The sequence below is a fragment of the Anguilla anguilla genome, chromosome 7, assembly GCF_013347855.1.
Source record: "Anguilla anguilla isolate fAngAng1 chromosome 7, fAngAng1.pri, whole genome shotgun sequence".
Lineage (NCBI taxonomy): Eukaryota > Metazoa > Chordata > Actinopteri > Anguilliformes > Anguillidae > Anguilla > Anguilla anguilla.
The window spans coordinates 38110904-38129594 of NC_049207.1; the positions used below are offsets into that span (position 1 = coordinate 38110904).

The window sequence follows — 18691 nt, forward strand, 5'->3', positions numbered from 1 at the left end:
TGATTATATGAATATCAGAATTTGTTTGTGAAGCATAAAGGGTCTCCTCTTGCTCCCTTCGTCCCCTTGAACAAGATTCCCCTGCAAACAGAGTGGCTCTGTTTGACTGTTAAAGCACGTGGCGGACAGAGGTATGGGCAGAGCGCCTCAAAGCCAAAAGGCAAGTCGAGAGTAACTCATCTTGGTCATAGGCAGCTGCGATTTATATAAAATGACAATTACATTTTATTATAATGTCGATTATGATGACAAATTTATCCCCATGCCCATCTAGAATCCTGTGTGTTTATTGGGTAGTTTTTCCAGTAACTTGGAAGCCCTAACATTTCACTCCCATCACAGAAAATGTCAGCTCTAAGAGGAAGCTGGCAGTTACGTCAGCTTGGCTTCCCAAAGTGACAGTCCAAAAGAGTCTTCCAGCTTTTGATTTGATTTGATTTATTTGCACTCATCATACCTGTGGCTGCAAGGAGTGTTAGTTGCTCTTCAGAACCACCTAAATGCAGTTAAGAAGCTTTTTACACACACACACACACAGACGCACACGCACACGCACACACACACACACACACACACACACACGTACACACACGCATGCTTACGCACACATATTTTTCAGTTGCGTTCGGAAATGGAGATGAATCATCTTTCTGTTTGGCACATTTAATATTTCATAAATACAGCCAAGTATTCAAGTACCCATTAAAAAGCTGATCCCTCTGGAAGATTTAAAAATGAAATTCAGCAGATATGTCTTGACCTGGCTGCACTGTTTACCTCGAAGTCCAAAGAAGTTTTTGCTTAAGCAGTCAGTGTATTTATTTATTTATTTATTTATTTATTTATTTATTTATTTATTTATTTATTTATTTATGCATTTTGCATCTCTGAGATTTTAATGTGGTTTTGGGAGCAATATTGGAACCTGAGCCGGTATTGAAGGTGTCATTTGGACCCCTTTCATCGAACTTGATCGCAGCAGACTTTTACTGCTTCTCCCCTATGACTGCATCTCCTCATTCTTAATGCCAGGTCCTGGCACCATCCCTCCCAGTAGCCTCCCACTGGTGACCCCCACCCATAAACGTCTCTGTCCGGAGGCCAGTGTCACATGTGCGTGGAACAGACGTAGTGCCACCCAGTGGACTCCTCCGGCTGCCCTTTTGGGATGGGCCCCGTGTGCAGGCACCGGATGATTTATGTGCGAGAGACAGCAGGCCAACGCAAAAGCAATAAAAAACTTTCTTACCCTCTGCAGTTTTATTTTCTTCTCAATCTCTTCCATTTTTTCCTGTCATAATCAGCATTGTGGGAGAAATGGATGGTAACGAATTTGACGAAGCAGCAGTTTTTGAGGTCGTTACAAAGTTTTCGGGAAACAAAACGTGGAAGGGTACGGGAATAATTAATTCCACCTTTATTAGCACATTTCTGATTGTTCCCGCTGGCCTTGGTCATCTCTTTTTCTAAACTGCATGCTATAAAGTGTACCCCATTTTTTTTTAACTATATTTTTTAGAGTGACATCAGCACTTAGCGTCTTTGAAAGCTCCACGCGTACCATAGGGCCCCTCCCTTAAGATGAGGCGTTTGGTCTGAGAGCCATCGCTGTAATAAGCTGAGGTGTCCTGCGCACTCTGGCTGACGCATTGAAACGCCCCCCTTTTGGCGAGAGAGGGACCATTTGTCAAAATGGAGTTGCATGAGTGCTGTCACAAGGTCCGCCGAAGTTATACTGCGGTGGAGAGAGGGAGAGGGAAATAGACTAGTGATTCGTGATTTGACGCTGACGAAACTTAATTTTCTTCAGGGCTCTCCGCATTCATTAGGCAGCCGATCGCGGTGCCGCGGCCATGGCCAGTGTCATCATTCAGTGGGCCCTGTGATTAAAAACCTGCGGGCCTCTAATGCCTTCGCCGGGCCCATTAGCCTCGGCTAATGGCTTTCACGGGGCGAAATGATGAAGTCATGAAGTTGGGGCCGAGCTGAGTCTGTCATCCGAGATCGTCGCTCCAGAGCTGCAAATGTTCTCTGTGGTAAGAAGTAGGAAACAACCCTCTGACCAGGCTCGGATATTGTGCTGTCCTCTCAAGTTTTGGTAACCTATGGAGAGGAAAACATGTTACTTATTTAAATGGTTGTTTCAACCTTTAAAAAAAAAAAAAAATAGGTTTTTGATTTGGTTTGGTTTCTTTGGTCAAAAAACGCCCAGCCAATCACCTTCCTGCTGAATGTGTGCGCAACTGCAAAAACTTGGTGAGTGATGACATCTCAGTGTACACATGGGGACTGTTTGCTACCTGAAAAAATAAAAAACTGACAAAATCACACATGGTGAGTTTGTGCGGTTCATACAAATTCACAAGGTGGGCGGTGAGCAACTTAAAACACACTGGAAGAATGGGATGGCAATCTTATATTAAACTTACATATAATATTAAACACAAACTTACTTATTCTGTTTGTTTTCGCCTCTTCACTTCAAAGAAATGTATTCCCTTGATGAATTCTGGAAATTGTTTTTTTTTTTTTTTACACAATTATAAATAATTTCACTCGCTCAACTCTAGCCGTGTGTACAGGTACAATATGAATGCGCCTTCTACCTGTGCATGCAGAACCTACCTGAGCTCCCTGCTTTGCCTGATGGCCACCAAGAGTTTGCGAGTGAGAATTCAGTGTGTATCTGCCTTTAGTCTTTATGGGCACGGGCACCAGGCCCTTTTAGGCAGTAGACTGATGTCAGTATGTCTAGTATATAGGTCAATGTAAATAATGTGGTCTTTTGGTTCTAGTTTGTAGGATCTGTAGTTATAGCATAGCTAATTAGAAATGAAATGGTTTCCAGCCTTTAAGGCTCTATGCAGCGAAGAAGACTTTCCTTTTTCTTACTACAAGGAGAGTGCTTCATTTTCCGAGTGCCTCTGCTCTTCTTACACCGTGTGCCTTGTTAAATACACAGTGGAAAACAGTTTCTATAGCAGGAATTCCATACTGAGAAAGGAAAGCATCTCTCAGTTTAGCCCCCCCCCCCCCCCCCCCCCCCCCCCCCACAAGACCAACGTATATAATTGTCCTGTGTGGGCATTTAGCCTGGATATGGGAGCAGATTATATTCTTCACTTTTTTGTCTCAAAAATGACAGAAGCAGCAATCTTGCACCCTGTGAGGCACTTTACGAGCATCGGATTCAGGTCCCCACATGGCAATCGATGCAGCAGCCAGCGAATGATTCTTAAAGAAACAGGGAAACAAAAACAAAAGCACAACTGAAGAATAGCTTTTCAGGATGATGACTTTTAGGGAGCGCAGCAAGGTCTAAAAATGTAATCTGCAGGACCATCCACAGATGAATTAACATCATGAAGAGGCACAATACACCCCGCCCCCATTTAAAAAAAATCAAGTCACTTTGTTTTACAGTTTGAAAAAAAAACTGCAATTTTGATGAAGCCCAGTTCTATGCTATTCCTTTTCTCTCTCTCTCTCTCTCTCTCTTTAAATGAAGCAATCACCAGTAGTTACAGTACAAACCCTTCCCAGACACAAAATTGTGGGCATGTCTTCTGGCTGAAAATCTCAGCATTTGAGCAAGTTACAACCCTTTGGAGAGAACCCATCTGCAGCATGTGCCACAGAAAAATGTGTCTCGCATTCATGGTTGAACACTGCTTTTATGTGACTATTTCTTTATTTTTTGAAATTGCCCCTCGAAAAAGCTTGAGAGCCACAGTTCATGTGCCAGCACCAACCGTGTGTCTGAGTGTGACAGGGTGAATTAACCCATGGGTAGGGCAATAAAGATGGCCACTCTACTGCTACAGGTTTATTTTGACCGATACACTGAAATACTGACACATTCTTCAACCTGTAACGCTAGACATATTATATCTACATAAAATGAAAATACACAACTTGACCTGTGACATTTCCAGTCAATTTTTGTTGTGCTAAAAAACATTTATATACCATATGTAATGTTTTTATTTTGGAATAAAGACTCCTTGTGTTTTGGAGTGAGTGTGTCTTATGCTGACACATATTTTTGTCATGGGGGAGGTGTATCCCTTGTGAAAAAATCACATGTTCAAAAACCACATGTGAACACCCAACATTAGAGTGCACATGTGAACTATGAATATAATCCCACTTATAAAATGACAGCGGAAATGGGTAGCCTATGCTATTTCAAGTCACATGTTTCGTTTGTGCATGTGAAAATTGTAGTTCACATTTGAATAAGTGAAGATGCAAATGTCTCATTAAACGACGACTGAAGACCCACCTCTTCAGGCTGCACCTCTCCCCATCCCTCCCTTCCCCCCCTGTAAATGACTAAACTTAGGGGTGTAACTAGGCAGCTGTTTAATAGGTGACTTAGTTGATGCGCCAGTCTTAACGACTACTTGTATTTTTATTTTTCCATAGATTGCGTTGTTGCCGTTCTCGTTGTTAGTGTTAATCAGTTTAACCACCAGGGTCCAAGTTGAACTATGCGGTTGTTCCCTGCACTTGGACCGGTACTTCTCTCTAGGGGTTTCGTCATACTTGTTCCTGGTTATGGTTATACACTTTGTTGTACGTCGCTCTGGATAAGAGCGTCTGCCAAATGCCTGTAATGTAATGTAATGTAAAAAGCCATCAGATGTCAAAATGTCCAGTTTACATGTGAAATGTTTTTTTTCGCATGTGAATATTTTAATTCACATGTGCAAATGTGAAATTCATGTGTGCAATTATGATTTTTCGCATGCAAATTCCACATGATTTTTTTCATAAGGGATCCTCTGTCCATTTTATCGTCTTTTATTCCCCGGTATTTTTTTTCATTTTTCATTTTCAGATATCCTTTCGTATTTGTAGGCTTGCTCCATCACAGCCGTGTCCTCCGTCGCTTTTGGAGACTGCAGATTGGTATGCAGGTGACATGCGGCGCTCGCTGCCTCTTCATTCTGTGCTCCACTGTGCCAGAGCACTTCACGACTTGCACAGCTGGCGCGGCCTGACCGGAGGAGTCCCTCTTGCGCTGTTGGGTTGGGATTATCCTGCTGAAGGAATATCTGCTTTCCTGGGCTGCAGCGAGGAACTCAACGTGACACCCTTAAGGGAACATCACGATGCGAAGGAAGAACGACTTGACCGTCCACGCCAACAAATGCAAAAAATCCACCCGGTATTCAGTGTATCTTGTGCCTCGCGCTAATTTAGTGAAGACGAAACCCCGCGACACGTTTCCTGTAAGTTTAGGTATGATTCGTTCATCTGTGTTGTTTGGATGTTGTCTCAGCCTCGGGTTGGAACTTCAGCCAAGCACCATCCCTTTGTCCTCGGACCGGTTTTACAGAGCAGGTCAGAATCTCACAAGGAGAGATTAGAGGGGGTCGCACTTAGCACCGAATTAAATCACCACAATTTCTGCTCCTGTCCCCCCCCCCCCCCCCACCTTCTATAACCCACAGAATGATTGCACCCTTTTTTTCTGTGCTTTTTTGGAAAAAAAGCTAAGCCCAGCACCACTAGCTCTTATGAGTCGTTGAAGTCACCACCAGGGCCCAAATCAGCGAGGTAGATGGTGCCCCTCGGGCGTCGCTGAAAACCTCAGAGCCTGTTCACTCTAGGTCACCCGGCTGAGTCGCAGGTGAAAACAGGGGCTTGACTTCAGTAGCTTTCGATGACGCATCCTCTCATTTAATTCAAAAGACATGGGGGGGCGAAAAGAGGGGGGGGGGGGGGGGGGGGGGAGAGTGCCGAAAAAATACCTTTTATGCTTTCATTTCCTGGAAAGAAAGATAAGTGCACAGGGTCTCATTAGTTCAGGGAGCTGGGAGAGATGTCACAGCCCCCTGTTCCTGTGCACTCGGGGTGGTTTATTATCTTGCAGCGACCCACAGCGCCGTGCCGGACGAGCATGTGCCTGATTATCCAGAGTCTAAATTAATCTCACACCTGGCTGGCCGGCAGGAGAAGACGTACGCGGTAGCGGCGCTGACCTTTTGCTCTGATTGGTTGGAGATAAGACAGGTTGGTGACGGGGGGGCGAGGTCAGTACGCGATGGATCCTGACTCCCAGCGGCGTCCACCTGCACGGGCCGGAGCCGAGCCACCGCGCCCGCAGTGGCCGCCTTCGCCACACCCGCCCCGGAAGATTCTGAGGTTGCTGTGCACGCAGCACTGATGAGTCACAACACTTTTGAGTGCCATTATATGCAAACCTTTCCCAACACAGGACCACCCAAGGGTCACTCCACACTTAACCCTTTAAGGTGTAAGATCCAAAAATATGTTATTAGAATGCTCTTCACACAACACTTCCCACAATTTTTTTTGTTCAGTGTTGCACACCTCTAGAATTTCTGTCACGCAGTGTTGACTTGACTGCCAGATGGAACCCTGAAATTCATTGTCATGGATACTTTTTTTTTTTTTTTTGCTTCACCTCATTATTTTGGTTTTGACTGGTGTTGGTAAACGTGGTGGGAATAAGAGGAAAACCTTAGTGACGGATGCAGTTAATTAAATCATTGAACCGTTTAGCCAAAAATAACCTAAAATAGTTGAAAAGCTTGTCTTCATCCAGCATGTATCACATCTGATTAACAAGGCTAGTACATAGCGTATTCGCCTGGTTTTGTTCTTCCCTTGTTTGGCTTGAGTGATGGACCACATTCTTTTTTCAGTTATTTTTATTTATTTTAATTAAAAATTTTTTTTTTTTTTTACAAAAATAGATATAAAATGTATTCCCGTTTCTCAATAATTTCACTGGGCGTTGCCATGTGAACCCTCCCCACAGGCCTTGCCTGAGTATAAGTAAAAAAATATCATGCGACACTTTCATTTTTATCACACACTTGTCAAAAGGGTCATGCGACAATGTATAAATCAGGCTTTAAGCAACAATTGCCTATTGCGGAACTGCACAGATCTATCGGGACGATATCCAGTGCCAAGAATATACGAGTGACTGTTGTTGTATGTGCATTTCTCCGCAAGCAATCTGTGCCCGAAAAATCAAAAGGGACATGAATTGCAACACCATTCAAAATTGATAAAGCAGGATAAAAAACGTAAACCTATAATCTTCAAAATTAAATTACCACAGATGGACATTATAGTATAGTTTTCTCCATGAGATTTTTTTTAATCCACTGCGGTTTGCTTGTTAACACACTGACAGTTGTTTCAGCGGATGCTTAATGAGGCTTTTCCTGTATGTATCAGCAGATGTGCATCCCATCAAAAATTTCTCATCACATTTCATATGTTCTGAACAATTTGTTTTTGTCTAGCCTGAGCAGGCAGCCAATTTGTGGTCAATGGCTTGTTTAGCAAGAAAACAAGTACAATTATTGTGATGCAGCTGGCTTCTGGTTTTAATAATGCAGTGCTTATAACCGCAGACGTCCTGCCCTCGAAGCCTCCTCAAGTCTCATTTTAAACAAGCGGCGGGCCAACGGACTGTTTTCTTATGGCACGCTTTCATCGTTTGATTTTACTGGGGACAGCCTATGCTGACCGGCACGTTGCTCATTATGCCTTCAGTCGGTCTCATTTCATTGGCTCTGTCTCAAACCTTGGTGGAGACCATTAGCAACAGGGAGTGCCCGTGTGGCAAAATGTGTCACAGCCATTGGGGCGCAAGGCATTGGCGGATACGTGGTGCCATTTTGGATCGAGCTGTCATTTGTGTACCATGTGTTGCCGTTTGGGGTTTTTCCTGGATAGATAATTTCAAGGCGGCCGCCTTGATCGTTCTCCACACGGCCTTGAGAAACATGTGACCGGAGTCGGCAAGAACAAAGCCTAGTTCGAAAAACGTTGGGCACAGTCGATTGCCGTCATTGACAACGGCAGCGTTGCTGGAGATTGGTGCTGCAAGTGTAATCAACAGAAATGAACATCTGGTACAAGGCGTTGGTGACGAAGAAGAAAACTACTGTGCTGCTGTAAAGGTCTGTGAAGTTAGCGACAATAAGCCACGGTTTGTAAGCCAAGGCTACCGGTTTTAGCCTGCCAGTTTGCATTTGTGAGCTTTTTATACTAAAATAAACTTTGTTGCACAATTAGCAAGATTAGTATTCCAATCACATCTCACAACATCTCATGTTACATTTATGGGATTTAAAATTCTGAGCATATCCATTTGTAGTAGAAAATAACTTATAAAACCTGTTTGTAAAACTGTAGATTGCTGCTTGTTAAGTTAACGACTCAATGATACAGCCAATGAAAATATTTTGGAAAAAAATATATAATTTCTGAAACTTCAGGATTATAACGAATTCATGTTTTATTTATATTAATTTTTACAATGAAGTATTATGACATAATATATTTAGAATTATTTACGCATTTTTTATAGGGAAGGAACAAACCAGCACAACCTGTGGTTGTAATTCTTACTGAAAATATATAAATATTTTGTCTCACTACAGTAGGATAAAACTGGAGCAGTACATTGTTAAATGGTGTACTTTGAACAAACAATGCTAAACTAAGCAAAGAAAAAAATGTAATTAAATTTCCATTTGCACTTTTAAACTTTGGGTAATTTACAATTGGATTACAAAAAACAAAGCGATACAAAATAAATGAAGGTGTGGTGAATCTGAATCTTCTGAATGTCTAGTTTCCAAATCAGGTGAGTTTTACATTGCGCTGTTATGCAAATTATTGTTGATCTATAATTATTACTGACAGCCAAAATTGGGGTAATTTGAATATAAAGCAACCAAATCTTCATTCAATTCTTCTGCAAAAGCAAATGATTCTGAGTACAACTATGGTGAAATGGGTTTCTCAAAATATCCACTATATGAATGAAGTTAGTTTCAGAGAATGTATTTACACCATGAATTGTGGCTAGGGTTTAGCCCCTTCACGATTTTGGATGAGATACCACCTTTTTTTTTTGAGCAAGGAAAGCTCATTTTCTTTCTTTCTTTCTTTTTGTTTATTTCTTTTTTTCTGTCTTGCTGTGCATTCATACATTTATCTTGGGAGGAGTCTCCGCTTCCGCTATTTTATTTCTCAGGCACTAAAATCGAAACAAAAGAATTGTACCCTACTTACTTAAAAGGCGCTAAAATCAGCATTCCCCGTTTTAACAGGGGATTAAACAGATTATTTGACTGTTTGAGGTCTTGGCCTTGAGAATTTGGCCATTGAACACTAATTAACTATTGGGAACAGCACACATCAGCTTGTCATTATTATTCCTTTTTGTCTGTCACCATTTCTTTTTTTCCTCATATATTCAAGTAGCCTTAGATGTTATTTTCAAACCAGTGTGAGAAAGTGCAGACCCCTTTGCAGCATGTCATTGGTCTGTTGTCTCTGTACAGCTTCATATGGTGTTACGGGGGAGGGGGGGGGGTCTTGTTTTTCATAAGGGCTTCAGAGCCGGGTTCACAGCTTCGTCTTGACCTGAAAGGCTCTTTGGAGGCCACGCGTGGCTGAGCTCTGCCTGGCCTTTGACATTCAGTGATTCATCCCAGCTGCACATGAAACAGACAATACACACCTCACCCCCACCCAAAAAAAAAAAGGCAACGTCTCACTGTCGGCGATACAGACTTGCAAAATATCTTTTTTGTCCTCCCAATAGACATAGAGATAGGTGGAGTTAATGCACGGAGACGGGCGGCAGATGCGTTTTCAATTTGTGTCAGTGGCGGGGCCTGCCAAGTAGATCCGGCAGTAGGCCCCTGGCGAGACGCCTGCTTTCCTGCGCGCTGACCCCCAGTGTTTGTGTCCTCTCAGCAGGGGAGCTCCGGGGACAGACCGTGGTGCCACGCTGGCTCTCCCGGACGCGGAACAAGAGGGAGGCCGGGATCCCGCTGCAGGTCAGAGCCGTTTCCTTTCGCCGCTACCCTTAACGTCCGAACCATCTGCTCCTCCGGGCACTTCGCCGCTGCCGTGGGCGGGGGCTGGCCGTCTGCGACTCTGTACCAAAGCGGGACGCCAGACGACGGCCCTCCTGCGTTCTTCCCTTCCTTAATTGAAACGGCATACTGTCGTCCCTCGCTGCAGATCTCATATTCCCCTCATGCGGAAGCTCTTACGGAAGCCTCTCTTCCGACTGAAGTACGTTTTTGTTGAGGAAAATGAAATTTTCATGCTCCGTTGCGCTATTAAATGTCTATTACTGAGGGTTTTGGAGGATGGGCCGACGGTAAAAACCTCTCATGAGAGGTTGTTTCCGGAAGGTTCTCAGAAATGAGTCCTTCCTGAGAAGCCAGTCTAAAAAGGGGCCCGGGTCATCCAAGAGATTCTGCCCACGTATTTAAAAGCCTTGAAGCCTAACGCTAATTGAATTTGCGGGGACCGAGAACTGCGCGCACAGGGCACTGTGGCCTGTAGGCAGGAGTTAACGTCGCAGCCAGCACCTGTTGCCCTTTTAACACACGGCACAGCAGAGAGAGAGAGAGAGCATCTGGTGTCTGAGACTTGAGAGAAGCAGCAGAAAGTACAGCAGACCCCTGTATCTGGACCTGTACTCAACCAATCAGTCCTGATAGCATAGTAAAGCCCAGTCTATGTGCCAGTAAATTTTAAGGACTCACAGAGCCATCTACCCTGATATGTGGAATCAATATAAAGATCTGCTTATCTAAATTCTCATGAAAATGAGCCAACGTCCAACTCAAAGTTAGTTTGCAATTTAAATTTCTACATTGGAAATATGTTTTCCAGTATTGTAACATGAAGGAAAAGAACCCTACTGCAGCAGGGCATCATTAATATAATATTTGGAATGCACAGATTATTCAGATAATGCATACCTGTCAACCAAGGCAAGCCATCCCACTGAGAAAAGCTCATTGTGATGGAAAGATTTCTGCCTTTCTGTGATCTGCCGCTGTGAGGTATATGTGCTTCGCCGCCGAAAAACTAGTCGAGCAGCGAGTGCATGGGGCTGCGTTTAGTATGATGGTTGTCCTGGGAAGAAAACAGACATTTTTTAAAAAGCCAGCAGAAAAAAAAAATTAATAGACTGCGCATTCACAAATAGAACTCGCCTCAGCCCCGTCTGGGTACCTTGTGCTGTCCTGATTGGTCCTTGTCGTGTCCTGATTGGTCCCTGTCCTGTCCTGATTGGTCCCTGTCCTGTCCTGATTGGTCCCTGTCATGTCCTGATTGGTCCCTGTCCTGTCCTGATTGGTCCCTGTCCTGTCCTGATTGGTCCCTGTCCTGTCCTGATTGGTTCTGCGGTTTCAGAGCCCCGCGGCTCATTTCTTTGCCAGGGGCTTGCGTGAAGCGCCTGGTGCGAGAGCGAAGTCGGCTTTGACAGCAAGCAAGCCCAGACAGGCCGTTTTGCCACAGAGCGGGATGCGCCGAGAAGCCACTGAAAGCACCGCTGGAACCATCTGTCCCTGGCAACGTTTGTGCTTGCAAGGGGACCGCGGCGAAAAATGAAATTTATGCGGTTTTGTGTTTCCCCTCAAACATTTTCGGTGTGTGTGCGCCAGGCAAAGTGTGTTTTCAAACGGTCCAACGAACAAACAGAAAAAATGGCCATTGTGCAGCCACGTCCCAGTCAGTGTCTGATACCCACCCCCCCCACCAGAAAAAAAGGGACCAAAGATTCCTGACCAGAGCCTTCCCTTCCAAACGGGGATAGAAATGCGTCGAAACAAGTCGGCTGTGCGCAAACGCGAACGCGAGCCAACCTCCCGCCCGTGGGAACGGAACGTGCCCGGCGCGGAGTAACGTCTGTCGCAGGCGCCGGGCCCCGGGCGGCGCGGAACGCGGCGGGAAAAAAAGCCGCCGCTCCGCTGAACGCGCGCGCCTCGACGGTCGTGAGGGCACGCCCACGAGAGGGACCGATTTGGACGGCAGCCTGCTCCCGTTACTCGCTCCGCGACGGGCCCACGTGCCGCGGGTGTGGCGTCACCGGCGCGGTGAAAAGCGGCCATCGCCGGTAGGCCGGCCAATTTAGACCCCGGGCGGCGGGGGGGGGGGGGGGGGGGGGGGGGGGGGGGGGGGGGGGGGGGGGGGGGGGGGGGGGGGGCTTAACAGAGGCTTAACGAGAGCCGCTGTCCTTGCCCCACCGCGCTGAAGGGGGCGGGGCGGGGCGTGTCTCGGCATAAATCGGCGTCGGGCGAGCCGCTCCGGCGGTAATTGGCGGTGCGAGCGAGAGGCGATTCGCGGTGCGCCTGGCCAGCCGGCCCATCGGGGGAGCACTAAAGCCCTCGCAAGCACGCTCGCAATGCCGAGGCCCGGGCGTCGGGCGGAATATTAAGGAGCAGCTTATTGGCTGGCTTTCCCCGGGGCGAAAGGCTTTAAGATAGCGGGCGGTGGAGGGCCCCTGCGGTGGCAGACTAGAGCTATCCCAGGGTAATGTGCACCTGTATGCGACAGCTGGCTTTAAATAAGTGATGTTAAACTAATGTTGAAAAGTGGAGGACACTGACGTAATGTTTGAGAACGTTTCCCTCTCCTTCTCTGTCTCTCTCTCTCTCTCGCTCTCTCTCTCTCTCTTTCTCTGTTTCTGTCTCTCTGTCTTTCTCTCTCTCTCTCTTACTCTGTCTTTCTCTCTTTCTCTCGCTCTCTGTCTCTGTGTGTCTCTCTCTCTCTCTCTCTCTCTCTCTCTCTCTCTGAAAGAGAGAGTAAGGTTAACAGGTTAACAGAGCTGCTGCATCTCCCAGAAAATGGAAGCAATTTTCCCCCATTGTCTGACTCAACTTACAATTTCTATTCAGTGTTCAGATTCAATTATGTGCTGCTCCATCCATGCCATACACTGTGCACAGCCGGTGTCACCTGTTGCAAATACAGAAAACTGTGGAACCCACTGTTAGCCTGGTGGACACAAGCAAGAGTGAGTGTGTATGCATGTGAGTGTGTGTGTGTGCCTGCCTTTTTGTGTGTGTTCCTTACGTTGGTCAATATGTGTGTGATTTTAAGCATTTGGGTACGTGTGTGACTTGTGTCAGTACGTTTTTATGTGTTTGTGTGTGTGTGTGTATGTGTGTGTGTGTGTTTGCTTTACTCGTTGGATTGGAGGTCTCTGTTGCTCCTGCAGTGAATCTTTTTTCTAGTGTTTTCTAGTGTATTTGTCCTTGAGATTAAGAGGACGTTCCGGTGGGAACTGGAAGTGGTAATTGAAAGGCAGCTGGTTCCCTGCAGCATCACCCTTCTGGTGGGGTGCAGCGTGCCTATTTATTCAAGTCCTCTTCCGACAGGAAACTTAACTGATGCAGCATGTTGCACTTCTGACGAGTTCCAGGAAAGAGATCAGAGTGCTTAATAAATACTGCACAGGGAAAGGGTACATGAAAAAGCTGCTCTGAATGTTAATATTCATACTGGTACAGTGAGCAGGAGAGACTCAGGGGACTATGTGAATGTTATGTGACAGGAGACTCTGAGGGACCGTGTTTCTAATGAGAGAGACTTAGTAGGACTGTGTGTTTCTGATGGGAGATTCACTCAGGAGGTCTGTGTGTTTCTGATGGGAGATTCACTCAGGCTGACTGTGTGTTTCTGATAGGAGAGACTCAGGCTGACTGTGTGTTTCTGATGGGAGAGACTCACTCAGGCTGACTGTTTCTGATGGGAGAGACTCACTCAAGAGGACTGTGTGTTTCTGATAGGAGAGACTCAGGCTGACTGTGTGTTTCTGATGGGAGAGACTCAGCCTGACTGTGTGTTTCTGATGGGAGAGATTCACTCAGGAGGACTGTGTGTTTCTGATGGGAGAGACTCACTCAGGAGGTCTGTGTGTTTCTGATGGGAGATTCACTCAGGAGGACTGTGTGTTTCTGATAGGAGAGACTCACTCAGGAGGTCTGTGTGTTTCTGATAGGAGAGACTCACTCAGGAGGACTGTGTGTTTCTGATGGGAGATTCACTCAGGCTGACTGTTTGTTTCTGATGGGAGAGACTCACTCAGGCTGACTGTGTGTTTCTGATGGGAGAGACTCACTCAGGAGGACTGTGTGTTTCTGATAGGAGAGATTCACTCAGGAGGACTGTGTGTTTCTGATGGGAGAGACTCACTCAGGAGGACTGTGTGTTTCTGATGGGAGAGATTCACTCAGGAGGACTGTGTGTTTCTGATGGGAGAGATTCACTCAGGAGGACTGTGTGTTTCTGATGGGAGAGACTCACTCAGGAGGTCTGTGTGTTTCTGATGGGAGAGACTCACTCAGGAGGTCTGTGTGTTTCTGATGGGAGATTCACTCAGGAGGACTGTGTGTTTCTGATGGGAGAGACTCACTCAGGAGGACTGTGTGTTTCTGATGGGAGAGACTCACTCAGGAGGACTGTGTGTTTATGATGGGAGAGACTCACTCAGGCTGACTGTGTGTTTCTGATGGGAGAGACTCAGTGGGACTGTGTGTTTCTGATGGGAGAGACTCACTCAGGCTGACTGTGTGTTTCTGATGGGAGAGACTCACTCAGGAGGACTGTGTGTTTCTGATGGGAGAGATTCACTCAGGAGGACTGTGTGTTTCTGATGGGAGAGACTCACTCAGGAGGACTGTGTGTTTCTGATGGGAGAGACTCACTCAGGCTGACTGTGTGTTTCTGATGGGAGAGACTCACTCAGGCTGACTGTGTGTTTCTGATGGGAGAGATTCACTCAGGAGGACTGTGTGTTTCTGATGGGAGAGACTCACTCAGGCTGACTGTGTGTTTCTGATGGGAGAGACTCAGTGGGACTGTGTGTTTCTGAGGGGAGAGACTCACTCAGTGGGACTGTGTGTTTCTGATGGGAGAGACTCACTCAGGAGGACTGTGTGTTTCTGATGGGAGAGACTCACTCAGGCTGACTGTGTGTTTCTGATGGGAGAGACTCAGTGGGACTGTGTGTTTCTGAGGGGAGAGACTCACTCAGTGGGACTGTGTGTTTCTGATGGGAGAGACTCACTCAGGAGGGCTGTGTGTTTCTGATGGGAGAGACTCACTCAGGAGGGCTGTGTGTTTCTGATGGGAGAGACTCACTCAGGAGGGCTGTGTGTTTCTGATGGGAGATTCACTCAGGAGGACTGTGTGTTTCTGATGGGAGAGACTCACTCAGTGGGACTGTGTGTTTCTGATGGGAGAGACTCACTCAGGAGGACTGTGTGTTTATGATGGGAGAGACTCACTCAGGAGGACTGTGTGTTTCTGATGGGAGAGACTCACTCAGGAGGACTGTGTGTTTCTGATGGGAGAGACTCACTCAGGAGGACTGTGTGTTTCTGATGGGAGAGGCTCACTCAGGAGGACTGTGTGTTTCTGATGGGAGAGACTCAGTGGGACTGTGTGTTTCTGATGGGAGAGACTCACTCAGGAGGACTGTGTGTTTCTGATGGGAGAGACTCACTCAGGCTGACTGTGTGTTTCTGATGAGAGAGACTCACTCAGGAGGTCTGTGTGTTTCTGATGGGAGAGACTCACTCAGGAGGACTGTGTGTTTCTGATGGGAGAGGCTCACTCAGGAGGACTGTGTGTTTCTGATGGGAGAGACTCACTCAGGAGGACTGTGTGTTTCTGATGGGAGAGACTCACTCAGGCTGACTGTGTGTTTATGATGGGAGAGACTCACTCAGGCTGACTGTGTGTTTCTGATGGGAGAGACTCACTCAGGAGGGCTGTGTGTTTCTGATGGGAGATTCACTCAGGAGGACTGTGTGTTTCTGATGGGAGAGACTCACTCAGGAGGACTGTGTGTTTCTGATGGGAGAGATTCACTCAGGAGGACTGTGTGTTTCTGATGGGAGAGACTCACTCAGGAGGACTGTGTGTTTCTGATGGGAGAGACTCACTCAGGAGGACTGTGTGTTTCTGATGGGAGAGACTCACTCAGGAGGGCTGTGTGTTTCTGATGGGAGAGACTCACTCAGGCTGACTGTGTGTTTCTGATGGGAGAGACTCACTCAGGAGGACTGTGTGTTTCTGATGGGAGAGACTCACTCAGGCTGACTGTGTGTTTCTGATGGGAGAGACTCAGTGGGACTGTGTTTCTGGTGGGAGAGACTCAGTCAGGCTGACTGTGTGTTTCTGATGGGTGAGACTCACTCAGGCTGACTGTGTGTTTCTGATGCCTCACTGCAAGGTTGGTGCTGTCACTCACCATTTTCAGTTTTTAAGACTGGTATAAACAGTTACAACAGTCTTTTTTCTTTTTTATTTCATTAATCCACCCAAGTTAGAGGGTTGAAACAGACTAAGCACAAATACACAAGAACATAAATTGATCATCTGCTAGGCAAGCCACTGTCTGAACTAGTCGACTTACACAGCTTTATAGAGTGGATAATATGCTTGTTTACTGGAATAATCTCTGATTGGGTGAAAACGGTAGGAACACAAGGGTTGTGTGAAAAGCAATGGAATTTTTCCCCATTGGAAATCACTTATTGGCATGGCAATCCTACAAAAGTAATAGATGCAGAAGGAAACATGGGATATGTTTCACCTCCATTGGGCCTTGTTTTGAAGGTGTAAGCTCTTGGAAAGATTGCCAAACCCAGACCCTAGGTAAGACGTGTAAGAGAGAGAGAGCCTTAACTTTCCCTCTCTCACATTCCAAAACCCCTCAGTTACCCCCCAACACCACCCCCCCCTCCCCACCACCATCTCCCATCTGTGCCTGATTATAGCACAGGAGAGCAGGGAAGGGAAGGGAGCGGGGGTTGGGTCTGCTGAAATGTACCCGAAATAACACGGTGCCACCCCACGGCACTGGGCTCCTCAGTCTGCTCCTTCCCGCTTCACCCCGGCTCCGAGGTCCGCTCTTGCATGTGTGTGCTGTCCCTGAGGGCGGCAGGCTGCCTGAGAAAGCTTCGGTGCAGGCCTCAGGGCACGACGTCGGGTAGTTCATCCAGGGGAAAACAAACGCTGAGAAGCGGCGTGGCTTTTAAGGATGGCTTTTTTAAAAAGGACGCATAACCCCGAGAAAATTGATTACGGAAAGGGGAATTGAGTCGTGACCTCTCCACCTTCGGTTCGCAATTTGTATACCAGACGACAGAGGATGATCTTAACAGAAAGTCTCTTGGGTGTACGCTTGTGTGAATTTCTAAACAGTCTTGATGTGAGATGGCCTATACTTCTGAAATATAAATTTAAATTTTGTTGGTATAAATGTTATAGAGAATATTGCCAAGTCTTAGATGAGCTCTCTTGTCTGTTCCATAGCTTTGTGTGGGCTCCTCGCATGCAGAAAAGCAGGAAGGTTGCGTGCGTCAAGAAAACGCGCACAAGAGATACTTGTGTCAGAGAAAAGTGCTCTGAGTTCATGTGCTGCTGATTCTAGTGTTTTATTGAGGGATTGTGGGCCTGCAGGCCTGAGGCTGGGAGGTTTTTTGGGCATTGATGATAAACCCACAGCCAGACCCTTGGGCTTCCCTCCAGCTACACGTTTCCAAGGGACCACCAGGCCCTCAAGACACCATAGAGTCTGTGGAGACGGACTCTAATCAGCCACCACAGAGGTGAATGGAGACAGTCTATTTAGACCCCATACAGACTGTGGAAACGGTGTCTACCCAAGCACTGCAGGGCTCTTGAGTCATGGTCTACCTAGACACCCATAGAGACTATAGAGGCAAACAGTCTAATCAGACACAATGGGACTCCAGTTCAGTGCGTCATATGTGCTTTTGTGGAGTGAATGTCATGTCCACAGTGAATTTCCATGGCTAACTTGCTGTAAACAATCTGACCTACAAATATCCATCTCGGTGTTCAGTTTATGACGTTAATGCTTATAAAAACATTTTAAAATGTTTTTTTTTTTAATAAGCAGAAAAAAAAAGTTCATGGTTCAAGTTCATATTCTATATTCATATGCTGTATTCACACTAAAAGAAAAGGGCAGTGTCCTTCTGAAGTCTTGACCACTAAGGGACACCTTCCGGGAACTGAACTGTAAGTGGTTTGTAGGTGGCACTTTTCTGATGTGAGCACAACCCAGTACATTTCACTTCTGTTTTTAGTTCTCGAGGTCAGTCCTGCAGACAAGAGACTCATACTGAAAGTATGCTGCTGATGGTTGTGCTATTAATAAAAAGGGAATTTTTTTTTTCTAATATAGCCATGATTGTACTGTACAGGCTGCGGTATAAAATAAAACTTAGGCTTAATTATAATTCAGTATGGTGCGCAGGTCTTCGCTTTTGTCATTGAAAAGTGCATGGAATCCAAATATTTTATTAAAGCCCAGTCTTTTCATTCACCGCCAGAGTTATTTTCCAGTCAAAAGCGTTGTGTGTGTGTGTGAAGGGACATATTGTGACTGTAAAATAATGTAATTTCAAGCGGCAGATTCTTAGTTATTCTTCAGGGAAACTGTTTAACTGCTGTGTTCCAGCAGTTAAAAAGAGTGGATGAATCAGTGCTGAGCCAATATTTTGTCAGCACGATGTACGCTTTTCAGAACGCACTGCCAGGACGCGCCCCATTGAAACAGATGCGAGTCCTTTCTTATGTACTTTAGTTAACATTGTGTGCGCTTCTTTAGGAATGCAGACACCCGTAATTGAGGGACGCCTGTGACAAGAAGGGCATAAGTAGGCGGGATTTTTCTCTTGTGAACACGAGGTGCATCTTAAGATCTCTCTTTAGAAATGAACTGTGTTCATTTGAAATAATTCTCTGATGAGCAGACCTCCCCTAATTTGTACAGACACATGCGCATGAGTGTGCAGACACATGTGGACCCACACACACACACACACACACACACACACACACA

General features: G+C 46.1%; 1 protein-coding gene across 2 annotated transcripts in view; it reads left to right on the forward strand.

Moving 5' to 3' along the window:
* Positions 1 to 18691, forward strand: part of LOC118231732 (disintegrin and metalloproteinase domain-containing protein 33-like) — a 156751-nt gene that overhangs the window by 17012 nt on the left and 121048 nt on the right. Inside the window, exon 2 of one of the 2 annotated variants that reach the window (XM_035425875.1) lies at positions 9763 to 9845. In XM_035425875.1, coding sequence (XP_035281766.1) covers positions 9763 to 9845 — 83 coding nt within the window. The remainder of the gene's footprint in view (positions 1 to 9762; positions 9846 to 18691) is intronic. The other variant, XM_035425876.1, reaches the window with a different exon arrangement.